The following is a 19,726-nucleotide window of genomic DNA, read 5'->3' as shown; positions in this document are numbered from 1 at the left end:
CTGGAAAGTCTCCTCCGGCTTCAGTGGGCGTTTGGTCAGGTCACGGTTGTGGAAGCCGTGCAAGGGCTAAAGGCAGCAGGGAGGCAGGGCTGTGCCACCCTCCATCTCGGAGCATCGCTGGAGGTGAGATATCTCATGGGAAGGTTATTTTGATTTTCCTTTAGAAAACCTTGATGGGCAAGACTTGGAGATGAGCCAGTAACCAACAGAGAGACAGATTGCATAGAAAATTCACCTGAACGTGCAAGAAATCAGCACGTACTTTGCACAGCTTGGAAATACCTTTTCCTCTCTGGAACTCAGTATGGAAGTTAACACCTTCCCAAGAGCTCACACGGAACAAATATGTCTCCAGCCCTGACCCGAGATCGTACACAGCCTGTTGTTGAGCTGTGGTCAAAGAAATCTTGCAAAGTGGACAGGTGGTTACCTGTCACGCTTGCTGCTGCCTTCACCTGTCAGATCAAGAGGAACCGGTGCCTAAGCAGCCGGAGCAACGGCTGAGCGCAGATAAACGTGAGCTGCGCTGACTCCATCTGCGCGGCTTTCCAGCACTCCGCAAGATGCTCGCTCCCTCCCAGGGTCTACAATTGAAAAGAAGCCCCTGATTAATTTTTTTTCCCCACTTGTGACCTAAAATCAGTTGCACATGTGCTTTTGTGCATGTTCACTCCAGGAAGGGAGCTTGTCTGTGCTACTACCTGAGAAGTGTCTGAATCACAAAAGTTAACCCTTTTGCTCGTGGTTAACAATGCACTCAAAAAGGCCCTAACTGAAAAGCCCAAATGAAGGCTCATTTATAAAAAGATTGGTCATGAATACAAATACTTCAATTGTTCTGGGTCTGCTTCAGTTGGTTAAACAAGCTTAAATACAAAGTTTCTTCTCTTAGATGGCTTAGCCTGCGACCATTTCAATCATCAGTGTTTTTGTACATGGTCTTAAAAGTTCATTTTACAAATGCTTGAACATGCAATATGGGGGTTTATTTCTCATAGACATTTGTGTCAGCAAAAGCCAGTTGTTCCCACTCCCACTGGAAAGAAATTCAACATAGCGGAGGGAAACTCATTGAAACATTTATACCAATATTCACAAAAATATTTTATCTTATCCATACTACTCCACAGTCACTTTTCTCTGTTTGTAAATATATCGGGGGGGGAAAAAAAATCACTTCTGCCTAGGACTGCTGTCAAGTGCATTGCTTTGAAGAATTTGGCTTATTCTCCAGTCAGCACATCTGGTATGGGTGGATGATATTCAACAAACTGATTTTTTTTTGGTGGTTGTTATATTTCAAGTGATCCTGCGCCAAAACCTGTTTAGCTGAACAAGAAGTTTGCCAGTTATCAATCACTCACTGATAACCACTGCCAACACAAAGATGCATCTTTCCAGGCATAGCCTGCACGCTGGCCGCAGAAGCCAACTTAAGCAATATTGATACACTACTGAGATTTCAGAGGAAGTGCAAATAATGGAGTACTTGATAAAAATAGCAATCTGCAGGGTACATATTGCTAAGTGCTATTTAATGACGCAGAAAGTTTTGGTCTTGTCTTTAACCTAGGAGAACATGAAATATTTCACCCAGTCTGCGACAGGTAAAGAAAGCAGTGCCCTGGGTTGTCTGGTGGTTCCCCCCAAGGTTGCCTTGTTCTCCCAAACCCCGGTTAAGCACTCCAGGGAGCACAACAGGCTCAGAGAGTCTTGTCTGACCGGAGTGTAACCACTTGTACTCCCACCATAGGGCTATGCTTTGGGCTTTAGATTTTCTCTAAACAAACCCTGAAGAGATTGAAGACTTGCTCTTGGCACACTAGCAAACGCAAACTGGTCTCTGTACTATAAGCTATATTGGTGAAGGACTGTTTTTTCTACATTTAAATAGAATTTGACTGCTGCTAGCTGTTTAAGAAATGTCTGTGCTGAAGAAGGTACTAGGTGTGGTCATGTCCCAATTAAAATGAAATTTGTTTTCTTTTACTGGTCAGTGAAAGAGATTCATCAGGAAATGATTTAGGGGTTCCTCAAAGCAGATGGAACACCAAGTCGGCTGAAGGGTTTTTGGTATGTTGAGCTCTTGTTTTTCTAATGGCACAAATTTACCCAGAGGTTGCAATAAGGAAGGTGAAGAAAAGACTTGCTGCATAAAGACGTCTTAGTGCTTTAAAATGAGCCCTTGGGCCAGTCCCTTTGCTGTCAATGGGACAAGCAGTTTGGTTTAAGTTAATCGCTCATCTAAGTCTTTGCAAGGTAGAGCAGGTAACAGCTGTGCAGTGCTACTGCTACTTCTCATCAGATAAGGCAAAGCTAGAGCCCTGAGCCCAGGCTTGCTGCAGTTTATACGGTTCGTTGGATGCACATTGCTCTAGAGGGGTTGCAACTGAAAGAAAATTTTGCAAAAGGGTGTGGCCAAGACATTAGTGGGAAAAACCTGCCTCCCCAACGTGGAGACGGAGCCAGAAAGTTTCAGAGGAATAGCTAGCAAGCGTCGCAGTGATGAAAGTCAGATTTTCTTTCCTAGACCTCATCCTTGACACAAGCTTCTCCTTCAGCATCCATCAGCTTCAGTGTTTCCAGCCCTGGGGAGTTATTCCCGTGCACAAAGCACCACTGCTGCTCTGAGAGAGGACAAGGCAGTGGCAATGTGTTCATTTTTCTGTAGCTGGGATTAGCATCATGTATGAATGAGGAATATGCTCTGGCCCAGGCAAGCAAATGGGGCTGAAATATCTTTATATTAGGGCTATGCTCCAGAGGGAAGAGATTGCAGCCCCTGCGAGGAGCTGGGCACCGGCTCTGGGGCGCTGTGCTGCCAGCCGAGGTGGGGAAGGTGGATGTGTGCAGCCCTGGCTTGAGGGGACATCTCCTGCTTAATTTGGAAGGAGTTGCTGAAGGGGAGGGCAGAGAAGATGGGAGGCCTGGGGAGAAGGTGGAGGCTATGGGGGAGCCAGATGAGGTAAATGTGCCAGCGACTGAAGGAAAGAGGAGATGAAAGGGAAGAGGAGAGTGGAGAACAAAGCAGAGACGTCAGTGAAAGGTGGGGAGGGGAAACAGGAGATGGTGGTGCTAAAATTAGATGGGGAACGGGGACAGGGAGAGCTGATCTGGTGCTCTCCCCTCAGATGAAATTCCCACTGACTCTGCTATCACACCTGGTCTGCAGGGCCAGAGAGAATTGGAGTCCAGATGGGAAAGTGAGGGAAGGGGTGGGGGGGTCACTGCAGACCTGCAGCACCCTGAGCTGCTGGGAGGGGTTTTCCCTGGCCCCAAGGCCCCCCTCCTCTCTTGAGCATCGCCTTCATCCTGGGACACACCACCCAGTGTCTCTTTGTAAAATCAATGTCTCGTGTTCATGAATCTGCACCGTGTTTAACTGTTTCAAACCAATTTTTGCAGGTGATTCCTAATTATATGCTACTAGTCACAGCCCACAAAAAGCTAATGAAACCCTTGCCACCAATTAAATGTAATTTCTGTGTGCTGAAGGGGAAGCAAGGAAAGCAAATGGCAAAGTGACCAAACTTTCCTCTGGCTGCAGCCTGGCTTTGGGGCATTGCTGCTCCCAGTTGCCCTCTATCTGAGAGATTGGGGGTGGTGGGAACAATGTTCTGTGCAAATTACACTGCATGCAACGGAGGAGCAAGGACGTATGTTGAAGAGCATCCCTTCCACTGAAGCCTTGAGCTTTTAAATCGCTGCAGATTCTCACCAGGCTTTTTACAGGAGGCAGTTCCATATCACAGCTACAACTCAGGCCAGCGAACACACACCAGGACTGTGTGCCAAGGCAGCGCTGGCTGATACGCGACCGTTCCAGCTGCATGGTCCCTTTTCCTCCCAGGAGTTCAGGTTTATGCGGTTGGGGACTTCCTGTCAATCAGGGGATCGTTGATCAGACATCCTCTTTCATAATCAGAGAATGCATTATTGGTCTCATTATTATTTTTATTATGCTCCCTAATTTCTAGCTGGACCAGTTTTTGCTATGGGAGCCAACTCTGGAAACCTATCAGAACCTGGACGAAACCAAGTAAGATCAGCTAGACCTGGACTAGTGGTAAGAAATGTTTCCTACTTATTCTCTGGTGTTTGCAATTCTGAAGGGTACAGAGAGCTTTTCTGCCCATTCTGATGACCTGAAGGCATGCTCCATAGGAAGTGGTATAGGGCTGAAACCATCCAGCCATGCAATTTGCAAGTAAATGGCTACTTGTAGTGTAAAGCAATCTGAAAAAAAAACACGGAAAATGGGGCCCAAGGACACTGTGTCTTTCAGTGCTGTTAGGTAGTGGTAAGAATAAATGTATAAACACCTTTTTCTTCAATTTGCGAAGATGTATGTTTATCGTGTCCTCTTGTATTAGCTGCTATGTGCTTTAAGTGTCTTTACAGATATTATATATACACTGAATCACATACAATATTCTTTAAAGTCAGTGGAAGGACTTGCACATCAGTGGGTTTCAGAGAAAAACCCTCTCCTGACCCCTTGTTTCTCCCAAGAAAGCAGGGAGGTCTCTTCCCAAGGTCGTCGGAGTAAGTAAAACACATAGTTTTACACCAGTTTGTCCATAGTGGTCTGATGCCCATGACGTGTTAGTGCATACAGCCCTTTGAACTGGTTCATCTAGGAAAGAAAAGCTGATAGTCCACTTCCCAAACACTACTAATGAGACAAAAAGTCAAGCCTTTGACATCTTACTGCTTTATTCACCCAGCAACACCTCTTTTAAAAACTCTCTGCAATATTTTCTGGATCGCACGGCAAGTCGACCATCAGCAAGGAAAGAAGCAATGCTCTGACCTAAGGTAAGCTCTCGCCTGCCCAGACTAGCAGCGAGCGTGCCTCGGTACGCACTCCCATGCGGTGCAGCCCATGCGGGACCTTGCGCCGGCGTCCCGCACCGCCGGACCCCATCCCTGCAAGCAGCACAACCCACTTGCCTAAGGGGAGGTAGGGTACTGCTGGCCTAATGGGAGGTCAGGTACCGCAGGCAGCTGTGCTGCGCAAGGCCTGTGCATCAATGGCCTTTGCACCCCGAGGGTGGTGGGCGCGCAGGGGTGGGTGCTGGGGTGCAATGTCCCCAGGAGGAAAGGGGCTCTGTTTCACGCTGGGCATCCCCCTCCCCTGCCTGCCTTTGCACCAGGTTGCAGCCCCGCTGTCACCCTCTGCCCGGATTTGGGGTGCAGGGGAGGGAAATACCGGCACTGACAGTGTGGCTGGAGCCAGGCGCTGCTCCCCACCCCAAGCAGCGCCTTGGGCCGGGGGGAGGGGAGCTCCGGGGCTCGGTGCCGCCGGGACCCCGGCCCGGGCTCCCCCGCGGCTTTGGCGGCTGCGAGAGCAGCCGAGACTCGCACTAATAATAATAATAACAATAATAATTTAAAAAAGCCGAAACGCGGATCCCCCGCCTCCCCGCCGCGCACCGTCCCTGCGGGCTGGCGAGCCCCGCTGGCCGCCCGCTGCCGCAACGCCTGGGGCCGGCCGGGGCAGCCCCCTCCCGCAGCTGCGGGCGCGGGGGGGCGGTGCAGGGAGGCTCGGCCTGTGCAGCCCCCTCCCTCCTCTCCTCCCTTCCCTCCCTCCTCCCATGCCAACCTGCTGCCGCCTTTGTCAGCGCAGCCCGGCGCTATGGCATCCTGCTGGGGCTTCAGGCTCGGACTCTTCTTCCTCCTCCTCCTCCTCCTCGCTGGAAAGCGGCTGCTGCAGCGGCAGAACCAGCCGTGACGGCCGCGCTCTCCGGGCAAGAGGCAGGCGGAGCCCGCAGGTGAGCCCCAGGTGCGGGGAGGGGGGCACGGATGTGCAAAGGGAGGGGGGGCTGGCAGAGAGGGGTGCCGAGGACAAGCGCCCTCCGCTCTCCATCCCCCAGGGATGCCCTGGGGACCGGCGGTGCCGGGCAGGGGGCTTCAGCACCGGTTCCCCCCGCCGTGTTGGGGGCAGGTGGGGTAAGTGAAGGTAAGAGACCCCCGCCAGCCCCTGCAGTCCCACCTCTTTGTCAGGCTCCCCGGGAAAGGGGAGACTCAAAAATCTTGAAACTCCATCTGTGACTTGGGCAGCTCCACTTCAGTCCTGCACAGCTGGATCTGCCCGTGGGCAGCTGGAGGGGAGCAAGTGGGTGAACCCCGGCCTGGGCCCTGGGGCCCCCAAACCCCAGGTGGGGAGCCTGGAGGTATGGGGAGCACCAGGGATGGGGACCAGGGAAGCCAGACCCACCAGGGCGAGGAAGCTGGTCTGTGCAGAGTCAGGTCTGGGGTGGCAGTGGGGTTGTTACAGGTTTGCCATGCAAAAATCCAGGTTGCCCACAGATGGAATAAATTGCTCACATTTAACTCGATTAGACCTTTTTGTGTCTATCTGTCAGTGTTTGCAATGGTGTCTCCTTTTGAAAAAATTTTTGGGAAAAATGTGGCTTGGATGTGCTCTAATACTGTATCGAGAGGACAGTATTTATGTGTGTTTGTATGGGCCAATAGTTGGCAAAGAATAACCAAGAGCATATGATGCAGTAATAATTCAAGTAATTTATTGCACAGTTTTAGAATGATTGTTTGCACTTTTCCAGATCATATAGACACCTTAACCTGGATTGCATAACTGAACAATGCAAATAATCTGCCTAATGTTATTGTGCAAGAAAAATCAATGGCAAACCTTGTTCGACTTGAGCCCTGACACAGCTGTGAGGGTACGCTGCCTTTATCCACAAGTTCCCCATTAATTTATGCATTGGGAGCCTTTAAAAACTGCTGAATTCTGGTGGGGGGCTGAAGTGTTGTGCAGAGCCTGCCTCTGTTAAGGAGCTGGGTTTATAAAGCGTGGTTTTCCAAGGCTTGTTCACACAAGAGAAGAGCCAGAAAATAGCAACTTCTTCCAGTGCTAGTTCCCACCGAACCCCCCGGTGAACCGCAGATGAGGTTAGCTGTGGGATGCCTGGGAGGGTGCAAAGCGTCGTTCCTGTGCAGAACAGCAGCGAGCCGCTGGCAAGTGTGGGTGCACAAGCCCTGTGAGCTCCCAGGCTGCAGGCGTTCATCCCCTTCGGCTCTGGAGGAGTGAATAAAAATCACACCAGTGAGGCAGGGAGCCAGCACACATCTCCTACCTGCCCACCCCGCTCCCGGACAGCCGGGGGAACGGTCCAGAGGAGTCGGGCTGTTCGGGAGGGTTTTCCTCTTCAATGAAAGCTGGAGAGAAGCGATTGCTGTTGCGCGGGCAGGGCTCCAAAGTGCGCTTTTTAGTTTTCTTTTTAATGAGCAGCAGAAGGCAGGGGGAGGAGGAAGAGGAATAAGGTGTGCGGAAACCAGCATTGTTTCCCCAAGTGCTGGCTCCCGTGTGCATGGTGGAAGCCAGATGGGGCTCGAGATGTCCATTCGTTCGTCAGAAATTTCTTAATGTTTTGACAGAGAAATGGATTTTTGAGTATGGGAGAAAATAAAAACTGAATTCCATCTCGATGCATTACATGTTTCATGCAAGGCGTGAGTTGCCTGCCTTGTTTTATAGTATCTGGCACTGGCAAGACAGGCTGAAAGATTTATGAGCTCAAGTTAATAGTAAAACAGCGTATTACAGGCTCTATATTAATGTTCTCCTGCACTGAAGTAGCTGGCTCTTTCTGGGGGAATTTATGCAAGGATCACTTGCTCTGTCTGTCGTTGCCGTAATGGTATTATAGGGTGGCCCGTTAGTCACCGTGGGGGGAAGCAAAACAAGGATGCTGTTTCCCTCTCGGCTGGCAAATCAAAGGGAGAGGGGAAATGATGACTCCAGCAACCGCATCCGTGTATTAGCTGCACCTGCTGTGGATATTGGGAAATGGGGAGAGCAAATGTCAGAGGCACAAAGAACAGGGAAGGAAATGAAGGAGGAAATAATAGAGGAAGATAACGTCTGTCTGCCAGTGGCCACGATTCGGGCTCATGCAAGGCGTCTTGCCACCCTGCAGCTGCTCAGGGAAGTCTAGTGGTGGGACTTTCTCTTGAATCTCGTGCTGGGATTTACCTGCCCTGATGTGTGCTGCCCTTAGCCCATGCAGTAGGGCAGGGTTTGGGCTGAAGGTGCCACAGGGGAAAGCGGGCAGGGCAACTGGAGAGCAGTACTTATTAATTCCTGTGGATGGTGAATTTATAGGGTAGTCAGGAGGTGAGGGGGACCTCCCCACCCCAGCACTGATTTGGGAAGTGGTGAGGAGGGAAAGTGCGTTCTGGCATTTCTGCGGTGAAGCAAGCTGCGTGAAAGAGTACACGGCTTCCCCTAGTCTGGAGGACCACAGGGGAGAGGTTGTACGGAGGATTGATTCCTAAAGACACCAGAAAATAGAACAGTATATTCCCTTTGTGCAGCAGAAAGCACCACTAGGAATGGAGGTTGCAATCGTAATATTCTTGGTCTTCTCCTCCAGAGGCTGAGATAGTGGGTTAATGGTAAGACGAGAGCTCAGTTCATTGCTCTTGGTGCTGAGCAAGAAGACATTGATTTGTGGTAAGGTTGGAGCTCATCTGTGTGCAAGGAGAGTCAGACCCCATCGACTAGCCGTGCAATATGATGCTGTACAAGTCCATGCCGGGATATAATTGTGCTGTGAGAGCAGTGAATGTCGAATCTTAGGAAGCTGAGTCAAAGCGACCCTCTCAGTGTCAATATAACAAAAATCATTAAAGACAAAATGTTAAGTGGCTCCTTTGGTCGGAGACTGTCTTGCTGAAGATAAATAAGCTAGATCCTGTCCCTGTGTCTGGTTAGCTCCATGTCTCTGGAGACCAAAGTCAGTTTTGGGGTGGTTTGGAGGGTGCGTGTGGCTGCTGGTATTGAAGGTACGAGGATGTTGGTGGAATTGAGGCCATCCGAGGAGGCCCCATGCTGCTGCTCTTGCTGTGGGTGCTTTCATTCACTTTGCTGCTTTTGACTGATTCATGACCCCGTACCCTCTCTAAAAGGTCTTCCTGTGCTTATTTTGGAGCTTTGCATTTATGTGCCACGTCCAGGTTTATTCTGGTCCTGCTTTGAGAGATAATGAATGAACGCGGACATAACAGCTGAGATGGTGCACGGCCAAGTGTTTGGCACCTGGATGTGGCAGCTCCCGGGGTGACTTGCCAAGAGGCACCTGTCTCTGTCGCAGGCTGTTAGGAGGTTTGACAACAGACAGGGGAGCTTAATGTGCCACTGAAAAACTTGGCACTGTTTTTTCACATCCCTGGCCCAGGAAACAAGATTTCAAGGCCCTTTTATATTATCCTTATGGGGTAATACATCCTATTCTTCACAGCCTGAATCTGTTGCATGCTCCACTAGCAATGTTTCTGATGCTCTGGCACAAAGGAGCACCCAGTTCCGCGTCCAGGCTGAAGACCAAAGGTACCTTTCGCACTTAAGTGCGCTCACACCAGAAAGCTGTTTTTGAATAGCCGAGGGGTGAAGAGGAGATTATTCCAACTCCTAGCTAGCTTGGTTTTCCTCAAGGTCTACATCTGATATTGCAACCTGCCTTTTCAATTCCCACCTCCCATAGCTGAGCCTCAACTGGGCGAATTGGCCGAATTCCCACCTCAGCAGGCTCAGCTCTCTCCTGGTCACCCTCATCTTAAAGCCTCTGTCACCTCCCTGTCCCCTCACTGCTTTACAGCTGACCGCCGTCTCTCGGGCTTGGCTCTGGGAGCACAGGGTCCCAGGCTGAGCTAGACCAGGTCTAGCAGAGCTCCTTTGCTTGGGATCCGTGCTTCAGTGCCGGTGCCTTACTGCTTCGGTATGGACTGGAGTTCCCAAACCAAGGCTCCTTGTCGGTGCTAAATAATGTGAAATTTGGGGGTATGCAGGGTTTCCACTGAACTTACCAAACTTGTCAGCATTCAGCACCTTTTGAAAATCAGGCTGCACCTAAGTTTTACTAGATTCATAGAATTTAGAAACCTGAATTGAAGTTAAAACCTCTGATGAGAGGGGTACGCTAAGAATGGCTTGGTACAAAACAAAGAATGTCAAGAAACTGTACCTAGGATATCCTCACAGAATAAAGACAGAAAGGTAGGGAACAAAATGGGTTGACAGTTTTAAGAATATAGTATTGCAAACTGGCTACTTTTGTATTTTAGCAGGAGTGTGAGTGAGGAGAAGGTGGGGTGCTGCAGGTCCGTGCAGACAGAATAGAGCGTATGTCAGATTGTGACAATGCATAGCCAGGTGAGGGTTTTGCAAGAAGCTGTGAAGTTACAAATGGGAGGAGATAGTTGCTTTTGCTGGTATTCAGCCTGGAGGTGACAAAAAGACAGATTTCCACTCTTGCCCCAAATGGCAGATTTATAACATGCAGAAGATTGACTTGCAATGCCAGTCCCCTGGCAGCTGGGAAAGTCTCTGAGCCCCGCATGTGAAGTTTACTCTGAGAGTGCTTGGTGGCTTTGGTGGCAGACAGAGCAGTTTGGACCTAGCTCGGGAGCTTAATTTTCTAATGATGACATGTCAGTGAAATACAAAAGCCGGCTGTTAAAAAGGCTGTGCCTCCGAGCATACACTGTTGATAAAGAGAAAGGGGATACAAGCATCCTCCTCCAGCTTTTAGCCTTACTTTCTGCAGCCAAGCCCTGAGCAATGTAACATTTTTGCTCTTTTGTCAGTTAGCAGAAGAGTTGTGCTTCTATGCATAATACGCGAGCTTTAAAAGCAAACATGCGTGCAGCGGAGGTGTTGGAAAATCCCTGTAGCCATTGGTTTCTGAGAGTAGTATTTACAATCGCAGAAATACATTCACGTTGCTGCTGCTCAGCTTCTGATCATACGCAGCAGAAAGATGCTACTTAAATAAACAGCCAAGTCTGTATGAAGACTTGTTTCATATTCTTATGGGCAACCTGGTGGTTTTCTTTTTTCCCTCTGGAAGATGCTACTGTGGTGTTTGCTACGAAAGCTGATGTGTGTTGGCTTCTGGTGCTGAGAACGATCACCAGTGCGTAATGTCAGGGCAAGATGAAAGGCTACAAGAAAGGGAACAGGAGCCCTGTATTTCTGGAGTGGTGCTCAGGAGTCCTGAGGTTTTTGGCTGCGAGGTGACTTTTTAAATGAGTAATAATAAACCTTGCAAGCCTGATTTTTGTGCTTTGCTGTTTGGGTGAATATTCTGCACTTGATGCAGATGGAGAGGCTAGTTCCAGGGGTAATCTAAGGGTGGGAGTGAATGCGTAAGATACCATAGCTTTTTGGGGAAGGGAAAATATTTTTGTCGTTCCTATCAGTAAGAATAACAAAGATAAAGTGACCAAACATAGGAATTGGCAGACTGCATCATCCCGTGCTCTCTCCTAGTAGCCAGCAGCAGAGACACCAACAAGGATACTCACAGTAGGCAGATGAAAAATAATCTGCCCCACATCAACATCCTTTCCTAATCCATAATAGCTAGAGGTTGGTTTCAACTCTGAAAGCGCAGGGGTTTATATCCTTCCCAAGATGTTTGCTAGCGTTAGCTGTGCTTGCTTGAGCTAGTCTTGTTATCCACATAACTGCGCAGCCTTCGCTCTCTACCTCTGCCCTGTCATTTTGGGCTGGTGAAAGGAGCTGCACTCCCTCAGTATCTCTGGGAGCACATCGCTGAAGAGGATGTTCTCTGTCCTTGATATTTCACAGTCTCCAAATCCACCCTGATTGGCAGCCAGCCCTCTTGCATCTCCTGGAATGATTTCAAGATTTAGTGGGATATTTTTTTGTGTGTTTTGTTTAACTCTCTCTGCTCTTTTCTAAATCTTGCACTTTATAGGTGAAATGGGGCTCACAGAGACTTTTTACATGGGACTGGGCAGCTTTTCTGTTCCTGAATGATAAACTCAGGAAAAGGTATTTCTGGAAAAAGTGTCATGGTATCCAGAGGAGATAATTCAGAGTAGAGGAGAAAATAAATAAATAAATAAGCAAGATGGTAATTATGTGCTCACGTAACTTCTAAAAACATGTCAGAAGTTTATTCTCACAAAATCTTCCTGAGAGCCATTTGCAGTCAGATTTGAAAACAGCTGGGCTTGTCATGGTGTGGTAGATCATCTCTGGTTAGGCTAGGGCTAGAATTATTGCCAAACAATTTGACGTGTCTGTACTTTCAACCTCTCGCAAGTTGGTAAGAAATTCTGTGAAAGCCCCGTAGCAATCAGGCTGGGATTGTATATCTGCCATTAGTTCAGCCCCTCCGAAGCTTCTGCTGTTTATTCACTTGCTCACTTTAGTAGACGCTGACATAAATGAGTCTCCTTGGATGAAATCCTGATTCCATTTAAGTATTGATTTCATCAATGCTAGGATTACAGCCTGGAGTTCAAAAACATGAGAATGGGTTACACAAGCAAGCCCTTGACTGCATGGCTGGGGAGTCAGGTCCCATCTGTGGCTGAATTACAAGGTTCTGAATATTATCTCTGGATGACTTACAGTCTTCTTTGTTTGCTGTTGTGTGTTGTGTGTTGCTGTAGAAGTGGAAGGCTAAACAAAAAAAAATACACTTAAGCCATGGAGTCCAACCAGGAATCCTCGCTTTTCCTGGTGAAGATCTTGGAGGAGCTGGACACAAAGCAAAATACAGTTTCTTACCAGGACCTCTGCAAGTCCCTGTGTGCAAGGTTTGATTTATCCCAGTTGGCCAAGCTCAGAAGTGTGCTGTTTTACACTGCTTGCCTGGATCCTAATTTCCCAGCGACTTTGTTCAAAGACAAAATGAGATGCACTGTAAACAATCAGCAATCAAAGAAAATCATGGTTGCAGCAGATATAGTAACAATATTCAACCTCATACAAATGAACGGGGGAGTGGCCAAGGAGAAACTTCCAGTTGCAAGGCAGAAAGTGAAGAAGAAAGAGTCCTTCGAGTCCTGTAGATCTGACACGGAAGTCTGCAATATGGCAGACTGCGTGCCCAACTGCGAGCTGAATGACCAGGAGTTTAACCGGGGCTTTCCAGTGAGAAGGTCTTCAAAATGCAGAAAGATGGACTGCAAAGACTGTCAACAGTTTGTCCCCTCGTCAGAACCCAACTTTTTGCTTGGCGTTAATAAGGAGATGAAGGGCCGGGCTGCCTCTCTGGACAGGCTACAGGCGCTGGCGTCCTACTCCATCGCCACGTCTCCACCATGCGAGATGCAGAGTACGTACTTCCCCATGAACATTGAAAATGAATCTATTTCAGACCAGGACTCCTTGCCTATAAGTGCAGGCATAAAAGAAACCTTCATTTCAAACGACGAGCCATTTGTGATGCAGTCGTGTGTCCAGAAAAGAAATATATTCAAAGAAGATTTTCATAATCTGATTACAATATCTCCCAACTTAATACCATCCAACAAAAAGCCAGAAGATGGACACAGAGAGCCTCAGAACAGGAAAGAAAGCTCTAAGCAGGCTTTCTTCAACCACAGCTTTGAAATGCCATACAGCAGCCAGTACTTGAATCCAGTTTATTCTCCTATACCAGACAAAAGACGAGTGAAGCATGAAAGTTTAGATGATCTTCAAGCTTCAACGTATTTTGGTCCAACTACTATTCTTGGGCCCCAGGACACCAAAAAGTGGACTGGAAAGCCAACCAAGCAAACTGCATGGCCAGCTAAAAGCTGGAGTTTAAACACTGAGGAGGTACCTGACTTTGAACGATCATTTTTTAATAGGAAGCAGTCTGAAGAGAAGCCGCGATACCAGAGTTCGAACAACCCATCTCCAAACTTTCCTTCAGCTGACAGGCATCAGTCCTACCTAAACGCAAAGGATCAGCAACCAATTATGCAGGCAAACTATGCCGTGAAACCAAATGGGCATAAACCCAAGGAAATTCCTTCCATTCTAGATGTGGAGAAGCATGAGCCAGTCAAAAAGTTTAAGGATAAAAGCATTAATTGTTCTTCTGTTCAGATCTTAAGCATTGACAGGACCACGAGTGTTGGGACACAAACAGAGCAGCAAGTTCTGGACCACAAGAAATGCAAGGATTTGTGTGCGGCGGGCCAAGCCAAGTACGGAGAGCGGCACTCTCTTAAGCAGTCGGATGATGACTCTGAAATCGTGAGCGATGACATCAGTGACATTTTCCGGTTTTTGGATGACATGAGTATCAGTGGGTCGACGGGAGTGATGCAGTCTTCATGCTACAACAGTACTGGTTCCTTGTCTCAGGTGCATAAATCAGACTGTGAGAGCTCACCTGAGCACAATTTGACTAAAATCTCCAACGGGAGTGCCTGTAACAAATTGGATAAAGTGGTCCGGGCAGACATCAGTAACACAGATGATGAACTGAAAACGAGTGTCTGCAAATTAGTTTTGAGGATTGGCGAAATAGAGAAGAAACTGGAATCTCTCTCAGGCGTCCGAGAAGAAATCTCCCAAGTCCTGGGAAAATTGAGCAAGTTGGATCAAAAAATTCAGCAGCCAGAGAAGGTCAGCGTACAAATAGATCTCAATTCTTTGACAAGTGATGCTGCATCAGATGAGAGTAACTCCCCGCAGATATTTCAGTGCCACAATACTCCTCATGGAGGCAAACTAGAGAATAATCCAGAATGGTGCTGTTCAGACGCCAGTGGAAGTAATAGCGAGAGTCTTCGAGTAAAAGCCTTAAAAAAAAGTTTATTTACTAGGAGGTCATCAAGATCATTAACAGAGGAAAATAGTGCAACTGAGTCCAAAATAGCAAGTATTTCAAACTCTCCCCGAGACTGGAGAGCTATTACTTACACCAACCAAGTTGGCATTACAGAAGAGGAGATGAAAGAGAGAGATGGAGGAGAAAATAAGGACTGGCACAGGAAATCTAAAGAGGTAATTTCCACTTTAACTCGCATAATAAGCACTTAAAATAATCTAGTTATGAATGTCTTCCATAGTCATCACAAGCCTCAGAGTATGACAATACTTTGCCCTGCCATATTATGCCTGTCTTTATTGTTATCATAATTGTGTGATTTTGTACCTATACGTTCTTGCTTGGCAGCTGCAATATGGTCAAGTTGTTCCCTAGAAGCACTTTGCTTGTTTGAAAAGGGAGGGGGAGTCATGTGGGTGAGATCTTTGGAAGATGATGGTATTCTTCATCATCAGCGGTGACATAAGGAAGCTGGGTAATTAACTTGGTGAAAGGGGTGTGAGGAAAATTGAAATTCTCTAGTGGATGTTTTAGAAGGGATATTTTGAAATTGCATTGTGACGGCTTTTATCAGAGAAGTATGTACGTATTTAAAAGGCAACAAAAAAGATTCATGGATTCAAATCCCTCAAGAAAAGAATCCTTGTACATGTCCTGTGAGATGCAAACTGTAGTTATGTTCTCTATATCTGGCTTTCATGGCCATTTACATGACTCTTAAACCTCCCATTGAGGAAATGCAGCATAGCAGTGGTCTTGTTTTGGTCACTTAAAAAAATTCTACCCATCCCTCCCAACAGCTGCCCACTGCCATCTTCATGGATTGCACAGCTCTTGTGGCCGTCCTTGCGCTGGGCTCTGGTTGCTGCTCAGTTGAAACTGCGCATGGTGTGAGCAGTTGTGTCTGTTTTATGGATAGTGGAGAGGGTTGGGTGTCCTTCGGTCAATCAGGACCACATGATGGGCGTGCTGCGCCTCCTTATGATGGGGAGTGAGGGCAGAGAAGGATTGAGAAAGGAGAGGAAGAGATTTGATGGAAATAAGTGTAGTTGGGTGAACAAAAAAACATTAACCATGGGTTATTAGTAGGTTATAGAAGGGGAAGAAAGTTACCCTTAGTAAACCCAGACCTTGGCTTTTCTGTGCGTTGATCTGACCAGGATGAAATGCTGACTTTCAAAGTCCCTTCCTCACTCCTGCAGTAGACCGTGGCTGACACTGGATTGCTACCGTGCATGGTGTGGTGTCAAGGGGGTGCTACGTGGGGGCTTCCCTCTAGACGTTTTCCTGTTAAGATTTGATCTGGAAACAGAAATCTAGAAGTCTGCATGGGTGTCTCAGCTTTTCCAGATCAGCTAGGCTTTTCTGGATGTCAGGGTAATTTTCAGAATAGTTTTATAATCTGTAAACAGTACAAAACCTAAATTTCCTCTGCTGCATCAGCTTTGTGTTCATGTTATTGTGAACACGGAGTTGTGTTTGTAAAATATCTCTTTGGTCTGGTTGTGAGGAGAAGGTGGGGAAATGGATTAAGGCCATCCACAACCTTTGTCCTATCTGGTACTTTTTTTATCATGGTGATTCTGAAAGGAATATCTCTGTCGTTTGTGTTTAACCCCCTCATAGTCTTGTTTCTTCTCTCAAATTCTTTTGAATTCTACTGCAGGCAGACAGGCAATATGAAATCCCACAGCCACATAGACTCCCTAAACAACCAAAAGATGCTTTCTTGATTGAACAAGTCTTTAGTCCTCATCCCTACCCTGCATCACTCAAGTCACACATGAAAAGCAACCCGCTGTACACAGACATGAGGTTGACAGAGCTGGCTGAAGTGAAACGCGCCCAGCCGTCATGGACCATAGAGGAATACACGAGGAATTCGGGGGATAAAGGCAAGATTGCAGCACTGGATCTGCAAGTGAGTCCTGTTTGTTTAATTTGAATGGCTTGATTACGAATGGGTATTGCCAGAATATGCGTTTAAGAAGGGATTTGGATAGCTCAGGAAGGAGCTGTGCGGTGTTGAGCCTCTAATCTTGCTGATCCCTATCCATCCTGGCCAGGGACAAAGAAAAGTTTAGATGTTTGATTGCTGAATGGTGATCCTTGACTGGTTGGTATCCCCAGCTTATTCTGCAATGGAGTCATGTCTGCTAAGCCATTGTGGTGTTAGTAGCTCTAAAGATGAGTTTAGGGGTAAAGGGGTGCAGGGACGAACAAGTCCCTCACTGAAGCAAGGCAGAGTGATGCAGAAGCTGGCATTGCTGCTTTTTCTTTCACCTGTGTTCTATCTGAATTGCTCACAGAGAATTTAAATGTTAGGGCTTTTTCCATTTTGCTAGGGACATGAAACTTGTTTGCATTTTAGTGCAGCTTGGAAGTGTGCAGGCTTTTCTGCAACAAGCAGAGCAGAGCAAGTTACTGGCAGACAAATCCAAATTTTTGATTTAAATTTTCCCAAACTGTGCTGTATTTGAAATCACAATCCTGATATATTGTGGGCTGCCCAGACCCAGGACTGAGTGACCATGTTGGATGCCCTGTCTAGCCTGATAAACTCAAGACATCTTCTAGGAAGGAAGATATCTGAACACAGGATTAAAGAGGAAGCATGAAGAATGACGTCCAAAATGTGTAAAGACCAAACAAATGTTGATCATGAAACACAAAATGCATCACATAATGAAATCCACGCTGAGGTACAGATCACTGTGTATCATTTATATGCATTTCTACAGCAGGATGCAGAGCCAGCAGGGAGACTGGTGCTGACCTCAGGCATTTTGGGCTCCTTGCATGTGCGTGCATGCCCCAGAGCAGAGCAAGCTGCCTCAGCTAGCTACGGGCTTGGCAGCAGTTGGGGTACACTGACCTACAGCTTGAAGCTTATCGGCACCACACTAACACAGCTCTGTGATCGCCAGTCTGTGGGGTGCAGCCATACTCAAGCAGGGAGTCTGCTTGTCTCCAAAGCTTGTCTGCCAGGGAAGGTGGCATGCAAGAGCCTGAGACTTGCAGTTCCACATCAGCTCTTGATGGCTCACTGCTGAGGTACCTAACCCAGCTCCAAACCCATCAGACTAAGCCCTAGGAGACCATCAAGGTACTATGAGAAAGACTTGGTTAGGCAAGGAGAACTGCCATGCCTCATGACCCCGTGTCAGCTGGTTTGGAATTAAAACCATCACTCACACTGTTGCTGTAGTGCAACTCCCACGAGCGTTTGTGCAGGAATTTGTGCACAACAAGTTTACCTCCTGGCTCGGTTCATGCAAACTTCCCTGTCCTCACCAGCCCCTGCTCCTTGCTGTGGCTAAAGTGCACTCGGAGAGAAGCCAGGTAGCACAGGGACCAAGCTACATCTTGCATCAGCTACCTGCTGTTTTTTAGGTCCTAATAGCTTTAGAGGGCTTACTAAATTCCTCACCCTGGCATTGCAGACTGTATGCTAGAGTAGGGATAGGCTGAAAGAAGTTCCTCTGCAGCAGGCAGTCGCAAAGCATCCCCGACCTGCTGCGTGGAGGCAACAAGGGAGGTGATATTTGGAGGCAAAGCTCCCCTGGGAGAAGTGTTCTCCATCTGCTCCTCATAGGGCCGTTCCGTTCCCTGTAAGCAGCTCTGCATGACTATGAGCAAACCAGAGAAATCGGCTTATTGCCATCATTTATCTTTAGGATAAAGGTGATAAAACTTTACTGGTTTGATTCTCTCCCTCCAAAAGGACTGTCAGAATTGCATCTACTCTGCAAAGCCCATGTCTAGACGTTATAATAGAGCTTACTGACAAACTTAAAAAATAGACACAGACTGATGAGTGGGTTTTTTCCCAGTGATTAAGTTTATTAGAACTGAAAGTAAATACATTATGCTTTAATGAACATTCCTACGTCTGGCAATGAAATGAGAAAGGAAGCTGATTAACAGTAATGGGCCTTTTTAATAATGCATCTTCCTTCTGAAGTAGTTAAAAGGTCAATACCAAGGTAGAGAGGTCCAAAACTGTAATTTCCTTGAAGCGTAGCATTGACTATCTTTGGGGTTTTTCTACCTTTGTTTATTTAAAATTTCTCCTGGCGCTTGACAAGTCTGCTGGGTTTTCCTTCAAAAAAAAAAGAAATTGCAAAACTAGAGTCAGGCTGAAGTTTGTCCCAGGTGTGGGGTCTGTGTGAGATCTCATCGCTTTGCTCTGGGTATGGTGATCCACTGGGACAAAACATTGTCAGGCTATTTTCTGATGCCTTTAGAGATGAGGTTGCTCATTTTTTTCAGAAGGCTGGAATAGGTCATTCAGAGCCCGAACAGTACAATCTCAGACTCAGCTGATGGTCTCTGTTTTGGCATACTAGTGCTATCATAGAGATCTCCCTTAAATGATCATGAAACTGTTGATCAATTTTAATTGTTTATTCCTGGGGTAGCTATAAAATCACTTCTTGTAGTTGTTCTGTACATAAAGCAAACGCTGCTTTTGGGCAAAGCAAGGTTTCAGCCAGTAGCTCGTGCCCACAAAATCTGAATTAGCCAATTAAAGGCTTACCCAAATCCCTCTCAAGTCAGCTGGAGTTTCTTTGTGCGGAGTCCAACGAGCTTTGGATCAGGTCCGTTACAAGCCCAGATATGGTCTGCGTTAGGGTATTCTCACTGGAACATTTTTATGTGGAATCTTTTTCATTTTGTAAAGAAATGGCCTTTTGGAGCCCCAGACACAGGAGACAGCTTTGAGGAAAAGCTGTCATTTTTCAAAATGTTCTTTCTGCTTTATTCCTTTCTGCTGGTAAGTGCAATATAATGCACTTATAATGTTTGGGTTTTCCCCATTTCCTCCCAATTTTCCCTAACAGGAATGATGAAGGGAAAAATACAAGCAAGGTGGAAATGCAAAGCCTGAAGAGCTCACAAATCCTAAAGAAGAAAAAACTAAAATATAAAAAAGAGGGAAATAAAACATTCAGATGGAGACACTGATAGAGTTCCCCAGGTTGCCTTTTTTGTTGTTTTTTGGGGGGTTTGGGTTCTTTTTTTTGTTTTTTTGTTTAGCTGTGTGGAATGGGAGGGCAGTGTCTTCCATTTCTTAAGCATACTCTGAAAATCACCTCCAACCCAGGGAG

General features: G+C 47.0%; 1 protein-coding gene across 8 annotated transcripts in view; it reads left to right on the top strand.

Annotated features, from left to right (window-relative positions):
* Positions 1–5,616: 5,616 nt before the first annotated feature.
* The window catches only part of MINAR1 (membrane integral NOTCH2 associated receptor 1), a 36,057-nt gene continuing 21,947 nt past the window's right edge, over positions 5,617–19,726 (top strand). For 7 of the 8 annotated variants that reach the window (XR_008578659.1, XR_008578660.1, XR_008578661.1 and 4 more), the window contains exons 1-3: positions 5,617–5,774; positions 12,457–14,791; positions 16,282–16,536. Coding sequence is in view for 3 of the 8 variants with exons in the window: in XM_054837289.1 (XP_054693264.1) it covers positions 12,494–14,791; positions 16,282–16,536 (2,553 nt within the window). In the remaining 5 variants the exon portion in view is untranslated. Of the gene's footprint in view, positions 5,775–12,456; positions 14,792–16,241; positions 16,537–19,726 lie in introns of those variants that run through there. The other variant, XM_054837290.1, reaches the window with a different exon arrangement.

The sequence above is a fragment of the Grus americana genome, chromosome 10 (assembly GCF_028858705.1).
Source record: "Grus americana isolate bGruAme1 chromosome 10, bGruAme1.mat, whole genome shotgun sequence".
NCBI lineage: Eukaryota > Metazoa > Chordata > Aves > Gruiformes > Gruidae > Grus > Grus americana.
Note: the sequence above shows the minus strand (reverse complement) of the source record. Positions and strands in the feature narration are given on the sequence as shown.